Raw genomic sequence first — 22,446 nt, 5'->3', positions numbered from 1 at the left:
TAGTGGTCTTAATCTGGAACAATCCGCATCAGAGAAACAATCTCTTGAAGAGACTGTATCCTCTGGCTGCATGAATAAAAAAAAGCTGCAGAAATGCAATGTCAACCATTGAGAAACTCTATAGTGTTGACTTGAAGTCTGAAGCAAGTGAAGCTATTATCGAAGTGCTCATTAGGTCTAGCAGAAGTCTATCTGCACAAACGTCTGCTTGCATACCCGAGCCTATGCCAAAATAACATTTAACTACTACAGTTCATGTGAGTTCTGAGGCCTCTGAAATTATGGAGTCGTTTGTGTGAAACACTTCATATCACTCACAATCAGATTTGACAAAAGTGAAAGCTGTCCCTGTGGCTCGTTGCAGAATATGCTGTGGGGGTTTTACTCTCAACTTTTGGCCCCTAAAAGCTCAGATTGAGACAAAGAGGAGAATCTAGAGCAAGCTAAAAACGTTTCTTCAAAAGTATTTTTTATCCAGCAACAGTGAGCCTATGCTTCCAGGAGCCATCTCACCAGAAGTGGCTCTTCGTATAGGTCAGAGCGAAAGCTCCAGACCTATGATGGCTCTTAGTCCTCAGATCATTCAGCTTCACCTAGACTCTACCACTAAGGAGGTTATGAGCACAATTGTGTAATTTTACAAGCCAGAGGTTCCTGAGAATATGTCCCTTTTGGCTATTGAGTTTGTGGACAATGTCATGGCTTGGTTAAAGGACATCTCTGCCACAAGATCCTCAACTTCTTCATCTGAGAGTTTGTGCGTTGCTTACAGTGCAGTATTTTGCGAACTCTTAAGTGAAACATTTCAGACAAAGGCAGCTAAACGATTGAAACAAGTCCTACACTCAACAAAAATATAAACGCAGCATGTAAAGTGTTGGTCCCATGTTTCATGAGCTGAAATAAAAGATCCCAGATATTTTCCATACGCACAAAAAGCTTATTTCTCTCAAGTTTTGTGCACAAATTTGTTAACATCCCTGTTAGTGAGCATTCCTCCTTTGCCAAGATAATCCATCCACCCGATAGGTGTGGAATATCAAGAAGCTGATTAAACAGCATGATCATTACACAGGTGCACCTTGTGATGGGTACAATAAAAAGCCACTCTAAAATGTGCAGTTTTATCACACAACACAATGCCACTGATGTCTCAAATTTTGAGGGAGCGTGCAATTGGCATGCTGACTGCAGGAATGTCCACCAGAGCTGTTGCCAGAGAATTGAATGTTAATTTCTCTACCATAATCCACCTCCAACGTCGCGTATGGGCGAGCGGTTTGCCGATGTCAACGTTGTGAACAGAGTGCCCCATGGTGGTGGTGGGGTTATGGTATGGGCAGGAATAAGCTACAGGCAATGAACACAATTGCTTTTTATCGATGGCAATTTTAATGCACTGACATACCGTGACGAGATCCTGAGGCCCATTGTCGTACCATTCATCTGCTTCAGCATGATAATGCACGGCCCCATGTCGCAAGGATCTGTACACAATTCCCAGTTCTTCCATGGCCTGCATACTCACCAGCCATGTCACCCATTGAGCATGTTTGGGATGCTCTGGATCTACGTGTATGACAGTGTGTTCCAGTTCCGCCAATATCCAGCAACTTCGCACAGCCATTGAAGAGGAGGCCACAATCAACAGCCACATCAACTCTATGCGAAGGAGATGTGTTGCGCTGCATGAGACAAATTGTGGTTACACCAGATACTGACTGGTTTTCTGATCCATCCCCCTAACTTTTTTTTAAGGTATCTGTGACCAACAGATGCATATCTGTATTCCCAGTCATGTGAAATCCATAGATTAGGGCCTAATAAATTTATTTCAATTGACAGATTTCCTTATATGAACTGCAACTCTGTAAAATCTTTGAAATTGTTCCATGTTGCATTCATGTTTTTGCTCAGTATAATTAAATCTGTCGGATGCTTCTCCAACTTGGGTAGTTCCATATGATCTGAGTTCCGCACCAGTCCCTTCAGTCAATCAGATTTTGGCATTCTACAGGATTCCTCCTCAACCTCCGTGGACTCATCTGCTTTTGGTGTTGTTGCAACTGTTGTGACATACATGGAAAGCCTGTTCCAGACCACCAAATCAACTGATAGTCTACAGCCAACTGATTCTACCCTTCTAGAGGGTACCTAATGAGGTTCTTCTGATACTTCAAACAACAGCTGGCAAAGTGGTTTTGCCATATCTGTATTTAAACTTCGGTTTACAGCACAGGCTATTTATCAGCACCTGCGGAAAAACCTGAGAGAGTTCTTCAGTCGGCATCATCAACCAGATGTGATGCAACCATGGTGCAAGCCAAGAAAAGCATTAGCCAAATATTGGTTGCCATCAAAGAGGACATGACCAGATCAGAGGAATTGATGACCTCAGTGGAGCTGGTGCGACTCCATGACATGGTGGGAACAATGCTGGAGAGTGTGGAGACAGTTTGCAGTAAGGGCGATAAAGACCAGGAGTGGCAAGAGCCTCTAAGGACTTCATCTTCTTTATCTACTGCGTCAAAAGCCTCAAGGTCTCAGAGATTTGACAATACTCCCACACTCCCAGGAACTCCAACTTCAACTGAGTTGCTGGACAATAGCTTCCCTATTGTTAGAAGCACATGTATTGATGCAAGGAATGATACTGCGTCGGAGGCCTCATTGAGTGGCCCAAGAAAAAAACATGAACGATGTGGTGAGCCTCATCATTGAAAATCTTGATCCTGAAGTACTGCAGCATATCACTTCTCCAGAGTCTGATCTAACAAGGCTGGAAGAACTTATCTCAAAGGACAAGATTTGCTCATTGTGCCATGACCTTGTGGATCAACTTCAAAGCCTCATTCGGGAGTAGAACAGCATCCCACAAATTAAATTGGTGGCAGTCGGTAAGTGTGTCTGACACGGTTCTGCTTAACCGTGCAAGGAGAGAAAACCAAGCGGGGAAACCGTTCTCCTCTACATGTTGCCTGAGGAGTCACTGAAGCGATTGCTGCTTCCTTTGATCTTCCCTCCTTCATAGTGGGGCTTAGATCAGGAAGCCTCCCTTCACGATGTGCCATCAATAGCATCAAGTTTCCGCAGCTCAAGTTCCACTACTTCTCGATTGACTGATGGTAGTAGCTGTCTGGTGTCTGGCAGTTCCTCACAGATTTACAATGATACTGTGAATCTGTTCACAAGGGTGACCTGTCACCAAATGATGTACATCGTGTCTGGGGCCTCTAGTCCCACAATGGAGACGGAACAACGTGGAATACTCACTCCTCCAGTTGGCATCATCCATGACAGAGAGGCATCTGTCATAGCCACTGGGTCTGAGGAGCAGGCCCGGAGTGATTCCAGGCTGTGAAACAAGGCAAAGGGAGGTTCAGATTTCTCCAAAGATCGCCAAGTTCATAATTAACCTCAAGGGATACCAGAAATTGTCCTGGTTTAAATGTCATTGAGTATTGTTGTAAGTATTTGGTATTTATAGGTAGGCCTATGTGTTATTTTGCTACACAGAATGGAACTTATCAATGGTATTGCTTTATACTTGTCTAGTTTTCAATGAACAATCCTGTGAATTGCAGTTGTTAAAGTTATGGCGTTTTAAGATTTCCATTTGTGATTAATTTCCATTCCGCTTCAAGTGGAACAACAAAAAGGAGGACAAGCCCTCAAGAGGAAGCACAGGACCAGATTAAGGTTCCCCATTGGGAGGAGCATTGCATACTTAAGTCTATCTGCTAATCAATAATGTTATTTCTAATCAATAACTTTTATACTTTTCCAGTGCCACCACATTAGCAACATGTTCATGTAAGAAAATTTTTTTGATGACCACAAAACCTGACCAAGTACCTGACTACTTTCCCTCCAGTCTCTAGCACCCTGCATAGTGCCAAAGGCTGTCACGGCTCCACTTCAGGAGAGTCGTCCCTCCACTTCTCAACCCGAGGAGAAGAAACAAAAGGCCTCCATCGTTTTCAGGATTTTCTCGGCAATCAACAAAGACATTCGCAACACCTTCAAACGTTCATCTAAAATGTAATAATTGTTACAACATGTAACAATACTTAATTCATTCAATATATACTGTTAGATTCAATTCATTTCCATTGTATTTTTTTTCATCTCATTTGGTTAAATGTAATTCCAAACAGAGTGTTCATGCTGCTTGAGATGGAGCCCTGGATGGGATATTACACTCTGATCATCACTTGAGCATTAGAAGGTTCTGAATATTAAAGAAGTAGTTCACTAAATCAGAAGTTCAACAAATAAGCTGTTTATTTATCAGTTTGCATTTGGTTCAGCATTGTCAATATTGAGTGAACACTATAAATACAGGTTCAGTAAACTACTTACGTCAGTTGATTGAAAAACAATTGATACAATATGGACCTGCAGGGGACCTGTAACATGATGTATTTGAGAGTTCTAGGACAAACAGAAATACAATATGCAGGAAAAAAACATTCATGTGTACACAGTAGCCTACATAAAAATTGCCAACGTCTCTGGCATAGAACACGTAACACACAGCCAGGACAAGTTGAGAGATCATTCTGGAAACAATGTATTTCCTGCCCTACTACATGCTGCCTTCAGAGGTAAAATCTCAACAGAGATATGGATTGTCTGGCTAGCGAGAAAATTACATTAGATGAACTTTATTCCTAAGATTTGGGGGAAAATAACCTCAAATTCTATCTAGACTAGAGAGCTCAATCTGTGAAAGTCAATCCTCTGAGATTCATAGAAGGAAATGTTTATCTCTGATAAACAATTCGGAGTAGTAGGGCATGGTAAAGCATCATGCTGACAGGGGCCTCTACTCTAGCTCACATAGCTCAGCAGTGGTCTTAAAACAATGAAGCCAAAACCCAGGATAGAGGGGCTGAGTGAATTTTGTCTGGACTCTGTGCAGGAGGGTCATTTTGTCTGAGACACTGTAGAAGGACAGAGTGCCCGCCTGGTGATCCAGATAGACTCCTACCCTGGAGGACTGAGGGCGTGCCACTTCAGTCTTGACATTATTATGTCGGAAAAAGTAACCATTACTACAGCATTCTAAACTCCAGGACTTGTCATTGTGTCCGAATTGACAATCGTCCGCAGGCCCTGATCGGCTGATGTCTTTATATGAGACGCCTGCATAAATCTTCCACCCACTCCACTCCACCTCCCAGTAACAGCGCCCAGACAGACCTTCCCTGCACAGCACCTGACACAACTGAGTGAATCTGTCTGGACGGCTGGGGTAGGAGTAGCCTTTGCGCTTCAGTTTCACCTTTCTGTTCAGCTCAGACAGAAAGAGTTGTCTGTATAATGTGTGTGGGTCCAGGGTGAGCCGACAGGAATCTGAGGGAAGAGAAATTAAGAAATACAAATATGAAATGAGTGTGGGTGAGTATCATTGGAGATATGACTGTTAGCAAATTCAGGATAAAGGGACTCACATTGTAAGAATTCAGCTCTGGTCTTGGGCTCGGGAAGGTGTAGAACATCCACTAGATTCACTGAAACACACATTCACGAACAGTAAAAGACTAACGATTAGACCATACAAATGAAGTGAAGACAAACTGAAATCCCATCAAAGTATGCAGATTAAACTCTCATTTCTAACCTACCTCTGGTGGAAATTCTGCACCATTCTCTCTTCAAGATGCCCTCTAGTTTCTCTCTCAGGTTAGACACAGCCTCACTCACATCCTCAAAGTACAGAAGAGGACGGACAGCGATGGTGGGTAAATCTGAAAATACACTAGGACTGGCGAGAGACTGATAACTCTGCAGAGGGAGAAAGAGCGCATAGCCACGAGAAAATGATTAAACAGTCAATCTTCTATGCGTGAACTAATAAATTCCTCAAATGAAGCACTTTGCTTTTCTACGAGAGGCATGAGTTTAAGTTGGCTAGCTTGAGAAATAACATACTACTTTAGCTAGCTACAAAGGCTTTGGGAAACCCACCCCAGAATAACGAGTTCCCTTTGCAATAACAGAAGGATAGTCCCTCAGTGTAGCTACCTCCAGGAAATGGATGTGATCCTCTGTGTGTGCGAGCTTCTCCAGCTCAACCCCTTTCATCTTCAGCTCAGCGATCTCCTGCTCCAAACACTCCATGAGGCCTTCAGCTTGACTCACAGCTGTATTCTCCTGGGCTACAATCAGCTCCTTCACCTCAGAGCGCCTTCTCTCAATGGAGTCAATAAATTCTGTGAAGATCCTCTCACTTTCCTCCACTGCTGCCTGTGCAGAGTGCTGTTATAAGACAGACAAAGACAAGAGAAGGGTTCATATTAAAAAGTATATTATCTCTCTAACTTAGAGCCCAGTGGGATTGGAGTGGCCTCTAACTGGCTGACTGGGAAAAAACAGTGAAATGGGTCGTGTTCCAGGTTTTCTTTGTTGCAATTATACTGTGCATCTTAGAATATTGCTATATCATACCAATGTGGTTCCTGAGATATCAAACACTTCTCCAGGCAGTGTGGGATCTGATAATCTGTGCAACTCTATTGCAACAAAAACAACATGGTTAATCTACTCAGATCAATACTCACACTGAGCGACTCCACAGCCTGTTGCAGTTCCTTCAACTCCTTCTCCCTCTCCTGGACTTTCTGCTTGACCTTTTGCTGACTCAGCCCTATCTGCTTCTGTGGACAAAAACATACTTGATTTATTTGACATTTTGCAGGATGAAATCTCTTGAGATGCACCATCTCATTTTCAAGAGTGTCCAAATGAAAAAAATTAAACAAAAAATACTTAGAAACAAGAATAATAATGTCTAATAATAATGATAATAATTAAAAACGTACATTAACAGCATAAAAATAAAAATGTAGTTCAACAACTACTAATAGGCCTACAACTAATAAAAACTACTGCTACAACTACTATACAACTAATGAAACTAAGTATAATATATACATACACATTTACTAATATCTCCACATGGTGATGTTTCTAATAGTTAAAAACACAAACAGTTTGTTCTTGACATTTTATAAAAATGGCTTTCTTAAATTCACTGTGTGATTTTAATGCCCTGATTTCTATAGGTACAGTCAATTATTCCAGTCAGTTGGGACTTTATATCGAAAAGATCTTACTCCAACCTCATGATGTACCCTTGGAATTTGTAATTGCTGCTGAGTCTTGTATAGTGTCTTGTAAAGTTAGATGTTCCTTAATATATACAGGGAAATCTAAGTTGATACATTTACAAATAAATTGGTACCAATGCAGTTGTCTTCTAGTTGGGAGTGACAGTCAATTTAGTGATTCATACATTGTGCAATGATGTGTCTTATAGTGTCATCCAAGAATAAATTAGCAAATATTGTTAGAAATTACATCTAATTCGCAAAGTAAGGTCTTGGTTGTGTTTTGGTAGATGATGTCACCATAGTCTAGGATAGGAAGCAGCAGTTGGGTTACTAAGGTCTTTCTAATGGATACAGTAAAACAATTCTAAGATCTGTATAGAAAACCAAGCTTGTAGTTAATTGTTTTTCTAATATAAACAATATGCTTTCGAAAAGATAATTCAGAATCAATCCTCAAACCCAGATATTTCAAACAATCAACACTTTGAAGCATTGTGCAATTATGTGCATCAATTTTGAAATTGCCAGCTGTGGCTTTTATTATTTGCCATGTACCAAACAGCATGATATAGGACTTTGTTTGATTTAAAACCAAATTATCAGCTAGAAACCATTTTTGTAACGTGTTAAAATCATCTTCGAGAGTTGCTTGTATCTGCAAAATATTTGAACCTGATGAATAGAGCAGGACTCTTCAACCTTTTCTTGCAGAGGAACCCCCCTCCCAGGCAAACCGGCGACCCAGGTTTATGTTAGCAAAAAAATGGTTTTTTCCACGTCTTGTCTTATCATCAGGTGAATGATAATGGCAAGGAGAAGTATTCATCATTTTAAAATGAATAGATTTGGTAGAACGTTGTTCATTATTTTCACCTTCCCGCATTATAATTGGAAGAGGAAGTGTAAACTCTAACATAGCCTATTAGCTAGAAAGGTAACTCCAAACACATTTTTGCTTAGACGTGTTGGCAAAAATGTATGGCCAAGTCAAGAAAGTTTACCAGCAGCACCTGCCACACTGGTAGCCTATTCGCGGTTGCTTTTTCAAAGCCTATGTCAGATACTCCAAAGAGTGTAATTGACTCCAATGAGTGTAATTTGCTCAATATTAGGAGTTGAGAAAATATTTTCCGCCCACTTTTTTTAAATATATATTTTCGCTGACACCCTGCAGTACCTAGGATCCCAGGTTGAATACCCCTGGTATAGAGGACTGTATCATTAGCGTATAAGTGAACGTGAATTCTGACAAATTAGAGGCAATTCATTTATGAATATAGAGCAAAGAAGGGGGCCAATACTAAGCCTTGAGGTACTCCTCTACTGAGTGAAAGGAGTTCTGATTTGTGTTCTATGAAAACACATTGTTTTCTATTGCTAAGATAGGCATGGAACCAGTTTAGTGATCTGTTAGTGAAACCAATGTTTTTAAGTTTTCCTAGTAAGATAGAATGAATGATAAACTAAATCAAATAAAGATGCCACCATTTAGTTTGCCTTGGTCAGATGAAGAATGTATATATCATAGTAAGTTTCAGTAATACAGTAGTAGTAGTAGTAGAATGGTTGGGTCTAAAGCCAGATTGAAAGGGTAACATTTTATTTATCTAGGTATATCTGATATATTTGGGAATGTAATAATTTCTCACCGATTTTTGCTATTGAACAGATTACTATAGGTCTATAGTTATTTGGGTCTAAAGAGTTTCCACCTTTATGAAGAGGGGTCTTTACTTTAATGAGCTACATTGTATTGATGTGATGTGACAATGGAAATCTGTCTCATATGCCTATCTCAATATAATGCTTTTGCTGTGTTGTTTGGATAACAATAACTGTAAGATTAGCTCTGATTCTCACCTGTTTCTCCGTCTTTTCAGCTGTGATTGAGACTGTATCATGGCCTTTGTGTTCATCCATGGTACACAGATAACAGATACACTGCTGATCGGTCCGGCAGAAAATCTCCAGCAGTTTGTCATGATGAGAGCAGATATTGTCCTGCAATTGTGTGGTGGCTTTGATCAGCTTGTGCTTCATCAATGGAGCTATATTATAATGAGGCTGGAGATGAGTCTCGCAGTAAGAGGCTAGACACACCAGACATGACTTGAGAGCTTTATGCCTTCTCCCATTGCAGAAATCACATTCCACATCTCCAGGTCCAGCAAAGCACATAGCAGGAGGAGTAGGCTGGAGTCCTGTCTTCTTCATGTTCCCAACCACCATGGCTAGCAGGCTATTCTTCATCAGAGCAGGCCGAGGAGAGAAAGTCTGTCTGCACTGGGGACAGTTGTAGACCCCCTTTGGATCATCCTTATCCCAGCAGTCCTCAATACAATTGCTACAGTAACTGTGTCCACAGTTGATAGTGACCGGCTCCTTCAGTAAATCCAGACAGATAGAGCAGCAGAACTGGTCCTGGTCCAGGAGAACTCCCTGCTCAGCCATTTTAGTTATCACTCACAAATACCAATAGCTGTATATGAAGACAAAGACACACCCCGGCAGAAATGAATGAATCTAGGTAGACGTATAACATATCTCCCAGTCCCGCAGTTGAACTAGTCTAATTGTAATTAAATAATTTCATTTTTACCAGTCGTGATTTCAATATAAGATATCACAATTCAAATGTAATTGTTGATAACCGACTAGCAGCGAGAGATCGATTCGGGGATCGACAGGGGGACATCATTATGCGCGACACAGGAAGTATGCACACCAACATCCGGCTGATCTAATTATTCTACTTCTTGAAATATTTGGCGGTTTGGGGAAGACGTTCTTAAAAGTTGTCCTGAGTAATGTCGAGAACTACATATTTATTGTGTTCATGATTATTATTTTTTATGTCGTTAACTATATTTGTATCATTTGTTGAATTTCGACGACGGTAAGGATAGTTACTAACTATCTAGCTATGTTCGCTTTCTGTTTCTGCCCAGCTAGCTAACGTTAGCTAGCTAGCCAACGCGTTAGCTTACCTCGTATCTGTAACGTTATCAGTGTTCTGCTAACTAGCAGCTAGTTTTGCGATCTAGAAGTTTGCAGCTCGCTGGAAGAATGTCGAACATTCAGAGAACGAATGGCAAATATCTGTGGTGGTCTCTTTTGGGTCTTGGATTTCAACCTGAAGTCGCAGCATCATCAGGGGCCAGCAAAGCCAATGTCAAACACATCATTCTTGGACCGTAAGTGTTGATTGTTGTGGTAACAGCTAACGTTAACAGTTAAAGTTAACAGTATCAACATCAGTCGTGTAACCCTGTTTCAATCCAGTGAGACAAACTGGCGATGGCATGACAATTAAAATAAACTAATAGGCAGAGACAGACGGACTATTCTCTCAGGTCAGTCAAAAGCCTGTTTTGACACCAGTTTCTTTCTCTCACCAACAGCAATATGTTTGACAAACCAAACAAGGATGCTTTCTACATAGTTACCCATTTCCTGTTAAAGAAACTCAACCCCACACGCTTCCACGATGCATACAGGTATGGTGACGGTCCCATTCCCGGCTTGTTGTTTTTCTTCACACTTTTGTAATTTTCTGCAATTATGTACATTAATATGCTGGGTCTTGTATGTAGGCATTGCTGGCCAGTGTTGGACCATAAAGCAGATGCTGAATTCCGTAAGGTGACCTGTGCTTGGCTGCGAGATCTAATGGTAAGGATTTGGCATGTCTTTCAGGTGTACAGGATTTGACATACTTGTTGTAGCATGGCTGTTAAACAGGTCTAAAGCATTTGAACATGATCTGTGCTTTCAGGATGAGCAGGGCAGCACAGTTCCCAAAGTGGTGGCGTCACTGTTCCTCTCGCCTGGTGGTCCCAAGTTCGTCAACCTGATGCTCCATCTAGCCAATTATGTTGAGTTGCAGGAGATGAAGACATTTTCTACAGGTAGGAAGGCCAGAGAGGAAGAGGCGACGTGAGAGGGTTGACTCCGCCCAAAATATGTCCACGAAAATAAGTAAATAATAAATAATTTTTGTATGGAGGTCAATGAGTGTCGAATTTGCTACGTGAGGCTTATTTTATCAAATATAAGTTTTGTAATGATGAGGTTTCTACGAATGCACTGATAAGGATGCATGTGGTATTTCAGCAACTTTGGAAAAAAATACTATCGGAGTTGTGCCTGTTGTTCACACGCATATCTGCCCTCTCATTGGCTAGAATGCTCCCACCTGATCTCGCCTGCCTTCCATCTTTAGGGACATGTATTTCCATTGTTAGAGCAGTCACTCTACTATCTTGTCAATATAATAGATCATCTTTGGGAAGGCCTATGTATAACTAATGTTTGGACTTAAAGGCGTACTCCATTGATTTTCTTCTGCCTGTGAATTGCAAGCGTCTGTCTAGTTGTTTTACAATGTGTGTTATTAGATGGCACGTGGGTCCCAGAGGCGGCGGCAGCCCCTGCCTCTTCTGTGCAAATGGCGCTGAAGCGGTTTCAGCTGGTCAAAACCAGATTCCTGAGGGGAGCTGTGGAGCAGGACCGGATGCTGCAGGAGTACCAGAGGCAGACCCAGTAAGTCACATGGCAACTGCACAAGCCACAAGCATTGGATATGTTTCAGATACAGTTATTTTCCTTATATTTACAATGCCTAGAAAAGTGTCCCATTTTTGTGACAATTTCAGTTGGATAAAAAAAAAATCTGTCCTTTCATTGGCTAGGTATCATGTGAGTCTGACTAATTAGCACAGGTGCAAATGATGAGCAGGCAATCAAGCCTCATTATAAAACAAGGTGGTCACAGTGGTTAAGAGTTTGTATGCTCTGAATGTCCTGCTTTTGTCAGTCAACTGGGCTGCGTTTACACAAGCAGCTAATTCTAATTATTTTCACTAATTTATACTTTGACCAATCAGGTGAAAAGATGAGAATTGGGCTGCCTGTGTAAACACAGCCCTGTTGGTTATTTTCTAATGTGCCTGGTTTTGCCATTCTACATCTGTGTCGTCCTCTTGTAGATCTCAAGTGAAGTCTTTGCGGGATTTGAGGGCTGAAGATGCAAAGTATGATGATTTGCTCAAGTATGTATGAGTATTCCATCTATCCTTTTAAATAATTGTTTGGGTTGTAGTTGATCTGTTTTCAGTTCACTTTTGGCATAAAACATTATGCTCAAAGTACCAATAAACAATGGCAGCTGGTTAAATTCTTATTTCCCCCGCACAGGTGTCGCAAGAAAGAAGCTGACAAGGAGGAAACTCCTCAAGCTGAGAAGATTCAAAAGGTTTTTCCTTAATTTCATAACTGATGTCTACTTTGTAAAACATCACTAGAAACTGACATTCATTACATTTCTATCTGCAATGTTCTGACCCTTTCACATCTGAACAAACCCCAGGTGCGCTCCCTGTGGTCATCCATCGACAGAGTGCTGTCCACCCTGGAGGAGGAGCGGCGCGTGGTGGAGTGTGTCGTCAGGGGAGATGTGGTCCAGTACACCCTGGACGGGACAGGCCTGGCCCTCAAAATCCCCCGCGTTCTGCTGGAGCGGATAGAGCAGTTATCCCACCTGGTGAGAAGCACAATTATAGCATTGCCTTTTTAGGTTAGTGGGTGACGGTGCATTTGGAACCCAGTCCATATTTCAGTGCAATGTTTCCCAAATCTCTCCTCGAGTACTCCCAGATGTTCCACGTTTGATATGTTCTAGAACTAGCGCAACTGATTAAACTAAGTAATAGTGATTAGTTGACCAATTGAATCTGGTATGCTAGTGCTGGAAATTCATAAAATAAGTGGAACTTGAAGGGGGTACTGCTGTAGTCTGTGTTTATCACTTAGCTGTGTGTGTGTGTGTGTGTCAGTCGGGTGTGGGCAGTGTGTACGAGGCAGGCCAGCTGAACCTCCTCAGCATGCTGGAGCTGCTCCACCAGGCCCTAGGCCTCCTGGGGGAGGAGAGGGCCAAGATAGCAGGACACACCCCCATTGCTCAGCTCCACCCCCTGCTCCTGCAGGAGAGAAACCTGCAGATGGCCCGCGCCCTGGATGACCTCCGACTCATGAGGTGGGTTACAAACTGTGCTATCGCAAGCCTGCTTGTTGGAAATAGTCTTCCCCTGCTACCCAGTTTGTATGTATAACTGTTTGAATTGCGTAGCAGCATGTCATTCATTTATTTGAAAACAAGACATGGCGGCAGCAATTTAAATCTCATCTTGAACTGTAGTAATAAAGCTATTTTAAACTTTGTTGCTCCTTACATCCCACTGTCTCGCTCTTATTCCAGGAAGAGGATTTCAAAGGAGGAAATTCCAGAGGTAAAGAGCGTCATCAGGAAGTTGGAGATGGAGTGGGACCAGAAGTGGGCAGACTGTCTGAAATGCACGCCGCTGACCTCGTTTCTCAACGAGGATCCTGTAAGTACCTCTTAGGGTTTATAATAATAATAATAATAATAATAATAATAATAATAATAATAAAAATAATTGGTCATTTAGCAGACGCTCTTATCCAGAGCGACTTACAGGAGCAATTAGGGTTAAGTGCCTTGCTCAAGGGCACGTCGACAGATTTTTCACCTAGTCGGCTCGGGGATTAGAACCTGCGACCTTTCGGTTACGCTCTTAACCACTAAGCTACCTGCCGCCGGTTTGTGACCTGGATGTATTAAATGGACGCTCTGTCCAGATATGTGGTCCTCTGTAGCTCAGCTGGTAGAGCACGGCGCTTGTAACGCCAGGGTAGTGGGTTCGATCCCCGGGACCACCCATACACAAAAATGTATGCACGCATGACTGTAAGTCGCTTTGGATAAAAGCGTCTGCTAAATGGCATATTATTATTATTATTATTATTATAACCAGTAGCCCCTACCCCCTAGGCCAGTGCTATTCAACTACGACAGCTGTAATCTTTAACTTTACTGACTTTATTGTCCCCATGGGGAAATGTTGTTGAAGTGTCATGTACACATTTAAAGTGGCATTTAAATACAATACAACATTCATAACAGTTACATACCAATAAAAAGAGACTAGCCTGCTGGCCTTACTGGGTCGATAGGAACAATGGCCTGCTGGCCTTACTGGGTCGATAGGAACAATGGCCTGCTGGCCTTACTGGGTCGATAGGAACAATGGCCTGCTGGCCTTACTGGGTCGATAGGAACAATGGCCTGCTGGCCTTACTGGGTCGATAGGAACAATGGCCTGCTGGCCTTACTGGGTCGATAGGAACAATGGCCTGCTGGCCTTACTGGGTCGATCGGAACAATAGCCTGAGCTATTTAGGAGGGATGTCACACCTTGCACAAATGATTGTCTAGTTGTGTTTTTCCTGCCGAGGGGTGCCCTATACCTGCATCCAGAGGGGAGTAGTTCAAAGTCCGGGTACGGGGGGTGGCTTGGGTCTAAAATGATTTTGTGAGCTTTGCGGAGGGCTCTGACCTTAAAGATCTCATCCAGGCCTGTCTGTTTGACTCCACGTACCTTACTTGCTGTGGTGATAATCCTTCTCAGCATATTTCTCTGGTTGACAGTGGCATTGCCAAACCAACAAACAATACAAAAAGTTGTAGATGTCTATAGACCATTTTGAGGAGAATGGCTTCATCAACTCCTCTGCTGGGCTGATAGAAACTGAAACGGGTCGAGGAACTTCTGGGTGGCGCTGAGGATGACTTTTCACAATTTTCTCAAAGCATTTCATTACTAAGGATGTCAAGGTGACAGGGCGGTAGTCATTCAGCACAGAGGGATTAGATGCTTTAGGAATGGGTATAATTATTGAGTTTTTCCACAATACTGGCACGTGTTGCTGGTCGAGCAAGGATTGGAAAATGTCTAAAAACACCAGCCAATTGTTCATCACAGTGCTTTAACACATGTCCACTTATTTTGTCTGGGCTTTTGTGTGCGTTACATCCCCTGAACAACTTCAAAACATCAACCTGTTTAAAAGCAACCCTCTCAAACATTTGTAATGATGCTTCCATTTGTTTTACCTCTGACACAAAGTCATCCGATTCAAATCTTGAGAAGAAAACATTCAGTTCATTAGCCATGTTCTGGTCCTCATGTCTCCCAAGGTCAGCATTGGTTTTTCCCCTGCCTGTGTGGGAGGGCACTAGCCATGGATTTAATCCCTTGCCAGGCCACCCTTGAGTTTCCTGAGGAGAGGGTCCTCTCCACCCTTTGCTTTATGCCTCCTTGTCCACCAGTATCTGTCTTTTGATCTCATGCTGTACATCTCTTAAAGCCTGTCTTTTACCCTCAGCATAAACTGCCTTCTTCCTATTAAGTAGGGATTTTATATTTTGTTAGGGAAGATTGTACAGGTTTTAGTAGGCACAACAGACTCAACACAGAAGTTGACATAGTCTGAAACAACATCTGTGAGTTCCTTAAGATCAGAGCTTCTGTCCTCATATACCTCCCACATAGTCCAGTCAAAACACCCTTGGAGACAAGTGATACTGTTGTCGTTCCAGATCTGGACAGTTTTAATTGTAGGTTTCTCCCTCTCCGGGAGCCGACAGTAGGTTGGCCGGAGGTAGACAACATTGTGGTCGGATGTCCCCGGGGGAGGTCTGGTGGTGGCAGAAAGCATTTGGTATTGTCCTATAGCACAAATAAAGAGTCGTGTTTTTCCTAGTGTGACATTTCACATACTGGTGGTACGTGCGCAGGACCTTGTGCAAAGTACAGTTGTTAAAATCCCCTAAAATAAATGTGGGTGCGTCGGGGAGATGGATTCCAGTTTCTGTGACCGATTATAAATAATTTCTGATGCCTTTGCGATATTAGCTTTTGGTTGAATGTACACAATGGTAACAAACAATTGGGGGAACTCACGGGGCAGATAGAAGGGTCGCAGTGACACAGAAAGCAGTTAAATGTCAGGGGTACAGAGTCTCTCTCTTACCAGGATCGATTTACACCACTGCTCCCTGACAAGCAGGCAGACGTCCCTGCCGTGATGTTTCTCTGTGACGGTCAGATCACGGTCTGCTCTGACCAGTGTGAAGCCGGCCAGCTCCACTTCCCTGTCCGGGACTCTGTCATCCAGCCAAGTCTTAGTAAACGCCAGCAAACAGGCCTCCAGGTATTCGTGTTGGAAGCGCAGATTCGCTGACAGCTCATCCACTTTCCCCCTCAGTGACTGGGCATTGATCAGCAAGGTGGTGTGTAAGGGAAGTTTGTTCTTAAATTTTTTAAGTCTTTGTCTGATTCCCCTGCGTTTTCCACGTTTGCAAATAGGGTTTGTAATCTACTCGCAGACAATCGGGGATTAGATGGGCCATTGGGATATCCATCGCGTTCGTGTTTGAGTTGCATTGTAGTAGGAACTCTGCTGTATTGGATTCCGCTGCCAGCAGCATTTTCATAATGTAGTCTGTCTGTAGCGGGTCTGTACACGATCAACAAGATCAGTCCAACACCCCACCTCTGTAAAGCCATCGTTGACAGATGGTTTACAAACAGTGTACAAATTAAAAACATTTACACTACCAGTCAAAAGTTTGGACACACCTACTAATTCAAGGATTTTTCTTTATTTTTACTATTTTTTACATTGTACAAATAAGCAAAGAGAAACGACTGTCCATTACTTTAAGACACTTTGAAAGTTTCTTCAAGTGCAGTCGCAAAAACCATCAAGCGCTATGATGAAACTGGCTCTCATGAGGACCGCCTCAGGAATGGAAGACCCAGAGTTACCTCTGCTGCAGAGGATAAGTTCATTAGAGTTACCAGTCTCAGAAATTGCAGCCCAAATAAATGCTCCACAGAGTTAGTCACAGACACATTTCAACATCAACTGTTCAGAGGAGACTGCTTGAATCAGGCCTTCATGGTTGAATTGCTGCAAAGAAACCACTACTAAAGGACACCAGTAAGAGGAGATCTGCTTGGGCCAAGAAACATGAGCGCAATGGACATTAAACCGGTGGAAATGTGTCCTTTGGTCTGGAGTCCAAATTTGAGATTTTTGGTTCCAACCGCCGTGTCTTTGTGAGATGCGGTGTGGGTGAACGGATTATCTCCGCATGTGTAGTTCCCAACGTAAAGCATGAAGGTGTTATGGTGTGGGGGTGCTTTGCTGGTGACACGGTCTGTGATTTATTTAGAATTCAAGGCACACTTAACCAGCATGGCTACCACAGCATTCTGCAGCGATACGCCATCCCATCTGGTTTGGGCTTAGTGGGACTATCATTTGTTTTTCAACAGGACAATGACCCAACATGCCTCCAGGCTGTGTAAGGGCTATTTGACCAAGAAGGAGAGTGATGGAGTGCTGCATCAGATGACCTGGCCTCCACAATCCCCTGACATCAACCCAATTGAGATGGTTTGGGATGAGTCGGACCGCAGAGTGAAGGAAAAGCAGCCAACAAGTGCTCAGCATATGTGGGAACTCCTTCAAGACAGTTGGAAAAGCATTCCAGGTGAAGCTGGTTGAGAGAATGCCAAGAGTGTGCAAAGCTGTCATCAAGGCAAAGGGTGGCTATTTCGAAGAATCTCAAATATAAAATATTTTGATTTGTTTAAAACTTTTTTGATTCCATGTATGTTATTTCATAGTTTGGATGTCTTCAGGATTATTCTACAATGTAGAAAATAGTAAAGATAAAGAAAAACCCTTGAATGTGTAGGTATGTCAACTTTTGACTGGTACTGTATGTTAAAAGCATAAAAGAACGCCACACCAAACGTCACACACACACTGCGCGATGCAACAGAACCGCGCCCCCTCAGTAATCTCCCTCTCTCCCTTCAGGCCCTTGATTTTCTGTGCCCCATGGCTCCTCTGTCCTTTGAGCCGGCCACAGAAGCCAGCTTTAAATCCAGCGTTTTCTCCCAGTATCCGGCGAAGCTGCCCAGTGAGTATAGGGAAACAAAATATTTCCTCTTCCAAGTTGCTTTATTGTTTAACTGCATATTTGAACAAATGTTACCTTGTGTTTTTTGTTCTTCTTAACTTAGAATTTTCTGAGGAGAAGCTTGCGGAGACTGACTCCATTCCAATGGAGACGGTTACCAAAATGGATTCTGCCCTCAAACGGTATATTAATACTCAGCATGCCTTGTTTTCGTTGCTAATGGGCAACTATTAGTCTGATTCCTCTGTATTGTGTTTTTGATGGGAGGCAGATACCTGGGCAGTCCTGAGCTGTGCTCTGTCTGTCACTAGCCCTCCCTATAGCATACCTGTTCTCTGATGACCGGGGCGAGTTGAGTGAAATCGCAACGGACAGATACGGAGCAGACAACAATTATCCAATTATCAACTTTTTTTTAGCTCCATCAACCTCATTTTATCCACAGAGGTCTTTATAAGATGTCTCTTTTTGAACAGCCTTTGCCCTCCAGCTGTTGAGAGGGTTGCATCTCTTCTTCCTAGTGTGATCTCTTCCCCACTGATGACTCCCCTCCGTGTACTTTGTGAAACTCCTCTGGCTGTCCCTGTCAAAGCTCCCTCACCAAGCCCCCTGCCGGTAGGTGATGTGCACCAAGCATCCTATTCCTTGTTCAGTTCAGACCCGTGGAGGCTGCTGAGGGGAGAATGGCTCATAATAATGGCCGGAACGAAGCAAATGGAATGGCATCAAACACCTGGAAACCATGTGTTTGATGTATTTGATATGATTCCGCTCCAGTTATTACCATGAGCCCATTCTCCACAATTAAGATGCCACCAGCCTCCTGTCGTTCAAACTCAGTAGGAAGGCTTTTTTTGTTTTGTTTTAGCTGGTTCAATATTTTAATACTGCTTTTCGGTTTTAAAGGCTTTTGGCCTTTGTCACTCCTGCACACCAAAATGTCCCCAATTCATGTTTAATCACCTGTGACCAAATCTTTCCTTATAGGCCAGTGTAAGGAAGACGCCTTGTGCATCCCCAAAGGTGTCTGCAGTGAAGAAAAAGGCTCAGATCCTGGACTCTGAGTTTGACAACTTGGCAAATCAGGTACACTTTCCATACATTTCCTCACTCGAACCAAAATGCACAATGGGGGCTGACCCTTCTAGTCATTATTTTGGTAGTTCTTGGGAGGCAGATACCTGGGCAGTCCTGAGCTGTGCTCTGTCTGTCACTAGCCCTCCCTATAGCATACCTGCTCTCTGATGACCGGGGCGAGTTGAGTGAAATCGCAACGGACAGATACGGAGCAGACAACAATTATCTTCATAGACATGACTGATTTGAGTCACAGAAGAAGGTAGTCTATATACCATGCTGCTTAACATGCCAGGCATGCCTGGAGCATATTTTCAATTGCCTTAGTAAGTGTGTGTTAGTTTGCAGAGGCTGTGACCACCAGCCCTGGCAACAGAAGTTTACGAGGACTTGCGCTAGGAGACTTACTCAGCACTCTTGGCACAGACCCTTTCTCCACCAGGAAGCAGATTCCACGGACCCCAGAGAGTTTGAGTGCGTATTGGACTTTATTTGATGTACTTTGAAAGGCAGAATGCTCTTTCACCAGTTTTGCTTTTTGTTGGGCAGAGGAGTAATGTTTTTTTTATTTTCATCAGTTCTGGATGTGAAGACTTCCTGGCGAAGGGCGGTGGAGGAAGGAGAGGCTCAGAAGGCCCGTCTGTCTGGTAATTTTGACGGTGACTGCATCCTCCGGCACCTCACGCCCCTCTGCGAGGTACAGGAGACCTCCCTCAGCCCTGACGTGCACTCCCTGAGCAAGAGCCTGGATACTGCCACCAACGTTTACAGTATTGCAGCCCCCCAGCAGGCATCGCTCATGTCCACCCTGCCCTGGGACTCCTCCAACATGGAGGCTCTCCATAGCCTGAGCAGTAGCGACGTAGTCCAGTTCAGCATTGACCAAGAGGCATTCCCAGAGCAGTTCAGTATAGATCAGGAGACTCTCCCTGAGCTGCCTGCCAATGACAGCAGCTTCCTGAGCTCCAGTGACTCCAGGGACACATCCAACGCAGAGGAGGAAGAGCTGCTCCTCCCCCACATCCCCTCCCTCCTTCCCACAGAGACTGAGCCAGCCCTACTGGTCGCACACAGGCGTCTGGACAAGATCCAGCAAGCCTTTAGAGAGGCCTCCTTCATGGACCGACACCAGGGTGTGCAAGAGCCCTTTCCCCCACAGCATGACGAGAGGAGCCTGGATTCCAGAGACTGGCTGATGGCAACGTCACTGGAGACTGCAGCCACAGTTGAAGTAACGGACAAGGTCTTTTCTCTGGATCTGGACAGTCTAGAGAGCCCTTCACCACCAAGAAAAGAGCAGTTTAGCCTCTCGCAACTGTTAACATTCTCCCCCATAGATGACCTGTAGTGCCTCCAGAAGATTTATATAACTACAACTACTGTTCAAAAGTTTGGGGTCACTTTGAAATGTCCTTGTTTTTGAAAGAAAAGCAAATGTTTTGTTTATTACAATAACATCAAATTGATCAGAAATACAGTGTAGACATTGTTAATGTTGTAAATGGCTATTGTAGCTGGAAACGGCAGATTTTTAATGGAATATATACATAGGCGTACAGAGGCCCATTATCAGCAACCATCAGTCCTGTGTTCCAATGGCACGTTGTGTTTGCTAATCCAAGTTTATCATTTTAAAAGGCTAATTGATCATTAGAAAACCCTTTTGCAATTATGTTAGCACAGCTGAAAACTTGTGCTGATTAAAGAAGCAATAAAACTGGCCTTCTTGAGACTAGTTGAGTATCTGGAGCATCAGCAATTGTGAGTTCGATTACAGGCTCAAAATGACATTTTTCTGAAATTCGTCAGTCTATTCTTGTTCTGAGAAATGAAGGCTATTCTATGTGAGAAATTGTCAAGAAACTGAAGATCTCGTACAATGATGTGTACTACTCCCTTTACAGAACAGCGCAAACTGGCTCTAACCAGAATAGAAAGAGGAGTGGGATGCCCTGGTGCACAACTGAGCAAGAGGACAAATACATTAGCCATATCTCAGACTGGCCAATAAAAGAAAAGATTAAGATGGGCAGTCTGAGATATGGCTTTTTCTTTGGAAATCTGCCTAGGTTGTCAGCATCCCGGAGTCGCCTCTTCACCGTTGACGTTGAGACTGGTGTTTTGTGGGTACTATTTCATGAAGCTGCCAGTTGAGGACCTGTGAGGCGCCTGTTTCTCAAACTAGACACTAATGTATTTGTCCTCTTGCTCAGTTGTGCACCGGGGCCTCCCACTCCTCTTTTCTATTCTGATTAGAGACAGTTTGCGCTGTTCTGTGAGGGGAGTAGTACATAACGTTGTACGAGATCTTCAGTTTCTTGGCAATTTCTCGCATTGAATAGCCTTCATTTCTCAGAACAAGAATAGACTGACGAGTTTCAGAAGAAAGTTATTTGTTTCTAGACATTTTGAGACTGTAATCGAACCCACAATTGCTGATACTCAATTAGTCTCAAGAAGGCCAGTTTTATTGCTTCTTTAATCAGCACAACAGTTTTCAGCTGTGCAACATAATTGCAAAAGGGTTTTCTAATGATCAATTAGCCTTTTTAAAATGATAAACTTGGATTAGCAAACACAACGTGCCATTGGAACACAGGACTGATGGTTGCTCATAATAAGCCTCTGGACGCCTATGTAGATATTCCATTAAAAATCTGCCGTTTCCAGCTACAATAGCCATTTTCAACATGAACAATGTCTACACTGTATTTCTGATCAATTTGATGTTATTTGAATGGGCAAAAAGGTAGATTTTCTTTTTGGGGGAAAAATGACATTTCTAAGTGACCCCAAACTTTTGAACGTGTGTATATGTGTATATGTATATATATATATATATATATATATATATATATATATATATATATATATATATATATATATATATATATATATATAAATAGACGACCTGAACCATCTAATTTCTCACTTTTTCACAATTTAAGTCTAACCAACTTCACTGCACATGCAATTAAAATATTTGTACATATGTGTGCCATACTTGTGTTCCAATCTAACATGGTCTATTTTCCTACGAAACTGACATGAATTGTAAAATATTGTTAATAAATGGTCAATCTGTTTATCATAATTTTTTTATGTGTGCATTTCCTGGGCTTGTAAAGACCTTGTTTACACTTGCATGAAGTTATTCGGGCTGTAATCATTCAAATTCAGTACGTATTATTTTTTTTTTTTCTTGTTAGATGTAAAATATACAATTTTCTGATGGTCATTGGACTTTTCAATTGATGAAATGTCTACTTGATTTAAAAAAAAAGTATTGCTTATAAATGCAGTAGTCCTAGGCTATAGAAGACACCCAAACTGTTGGTGGCTTGTAGATAAAATATTTCAATAAATACAGTAGCACTTCTATTAACCTGTAAAATA

General features: G+C 42.6%; 2 protein-coding genes across 2 annotated transcripts; one reads left to right on the top strand and one right to left on the bottom strand.

Annotated features, from left to right (window-relative positions):
- Positions 1–4,262: 4,262 nt before the first annotated feature.
- LOC311113129 (tripartite motif-containing protein 16-like) lies at positions 4,263–9,821 on the bottom strand. The gene is made up of 6 exons (XM_084156282.1): positions 8,979–9,821; positions 6,567–6,662; positions 6,031–6,264; positions 5,631–5,790; positions 5,457–5,516; positions 4,263–5,358 (listed from the first exon to the last, which is right to left on the bottom strand). Exons 1-6 carry the CDS (start codon positions 9,567–9,569, stop codon positions 4,829–4,831), a joined length of 1,671 nt encoding a protein of 556 aa, XP_084012408.1. The 5' UTR covers positions 9,570–9,821; the 3' UTR covers positions 4,263–4,828.
- Positions 9,822–9,901: 80 nt separating this feature from the next.
- On the top strand, positions 9,902–20,495 carry LOC311113128 (HAUS augmin-like complex subunit 6). Its single transcript, XM_084156281.1, has 16 exons — positions 9,902–10,312; positions 10,520–10,615; positions 10,712–10,790; positions 10,894–11,026; positions 11,516–11,660; positions 12,107–12,169; positions 12,315–12,372; positions 12,487–12,660; positions 12,953–13,152; positions 13,375–13,504; positions 17,871–17,973; positions 18,077–18,155; positions 18,450–18,588; positions 18,961–19,059; positions 19,392–19,524; positions 19,629–20,495. Exons 1-16 carry the CDS (start codon positions 10,185–10,187, stop codon positions 20,396–20,398), a joined length of 2,529 nt encoding a protein of 842 aa, XP_084012407.1. The 5' UTR covers positions 9,902–10,184; the 3' UTR covers positions 20,399–20,495.
- Positions 20,496–22,446: the final 1,951 nt, after the last annotated feature.

Source organism: Coregonus lavaretus, assembly GCF_964263955.1.
Source record: "Coregonus lavaretus genome assembly, chromosome: 39".
Taxonomy (NCBI): Eukaryota; Metazoa; Chordata; class Actinopteri; order Salmoniformes; family Salmonidae; genus Coregonus; species Coregonus lavaretus.
This window is presented reverse-complemented; position numbering and strand designations above follow the sequence as displayed.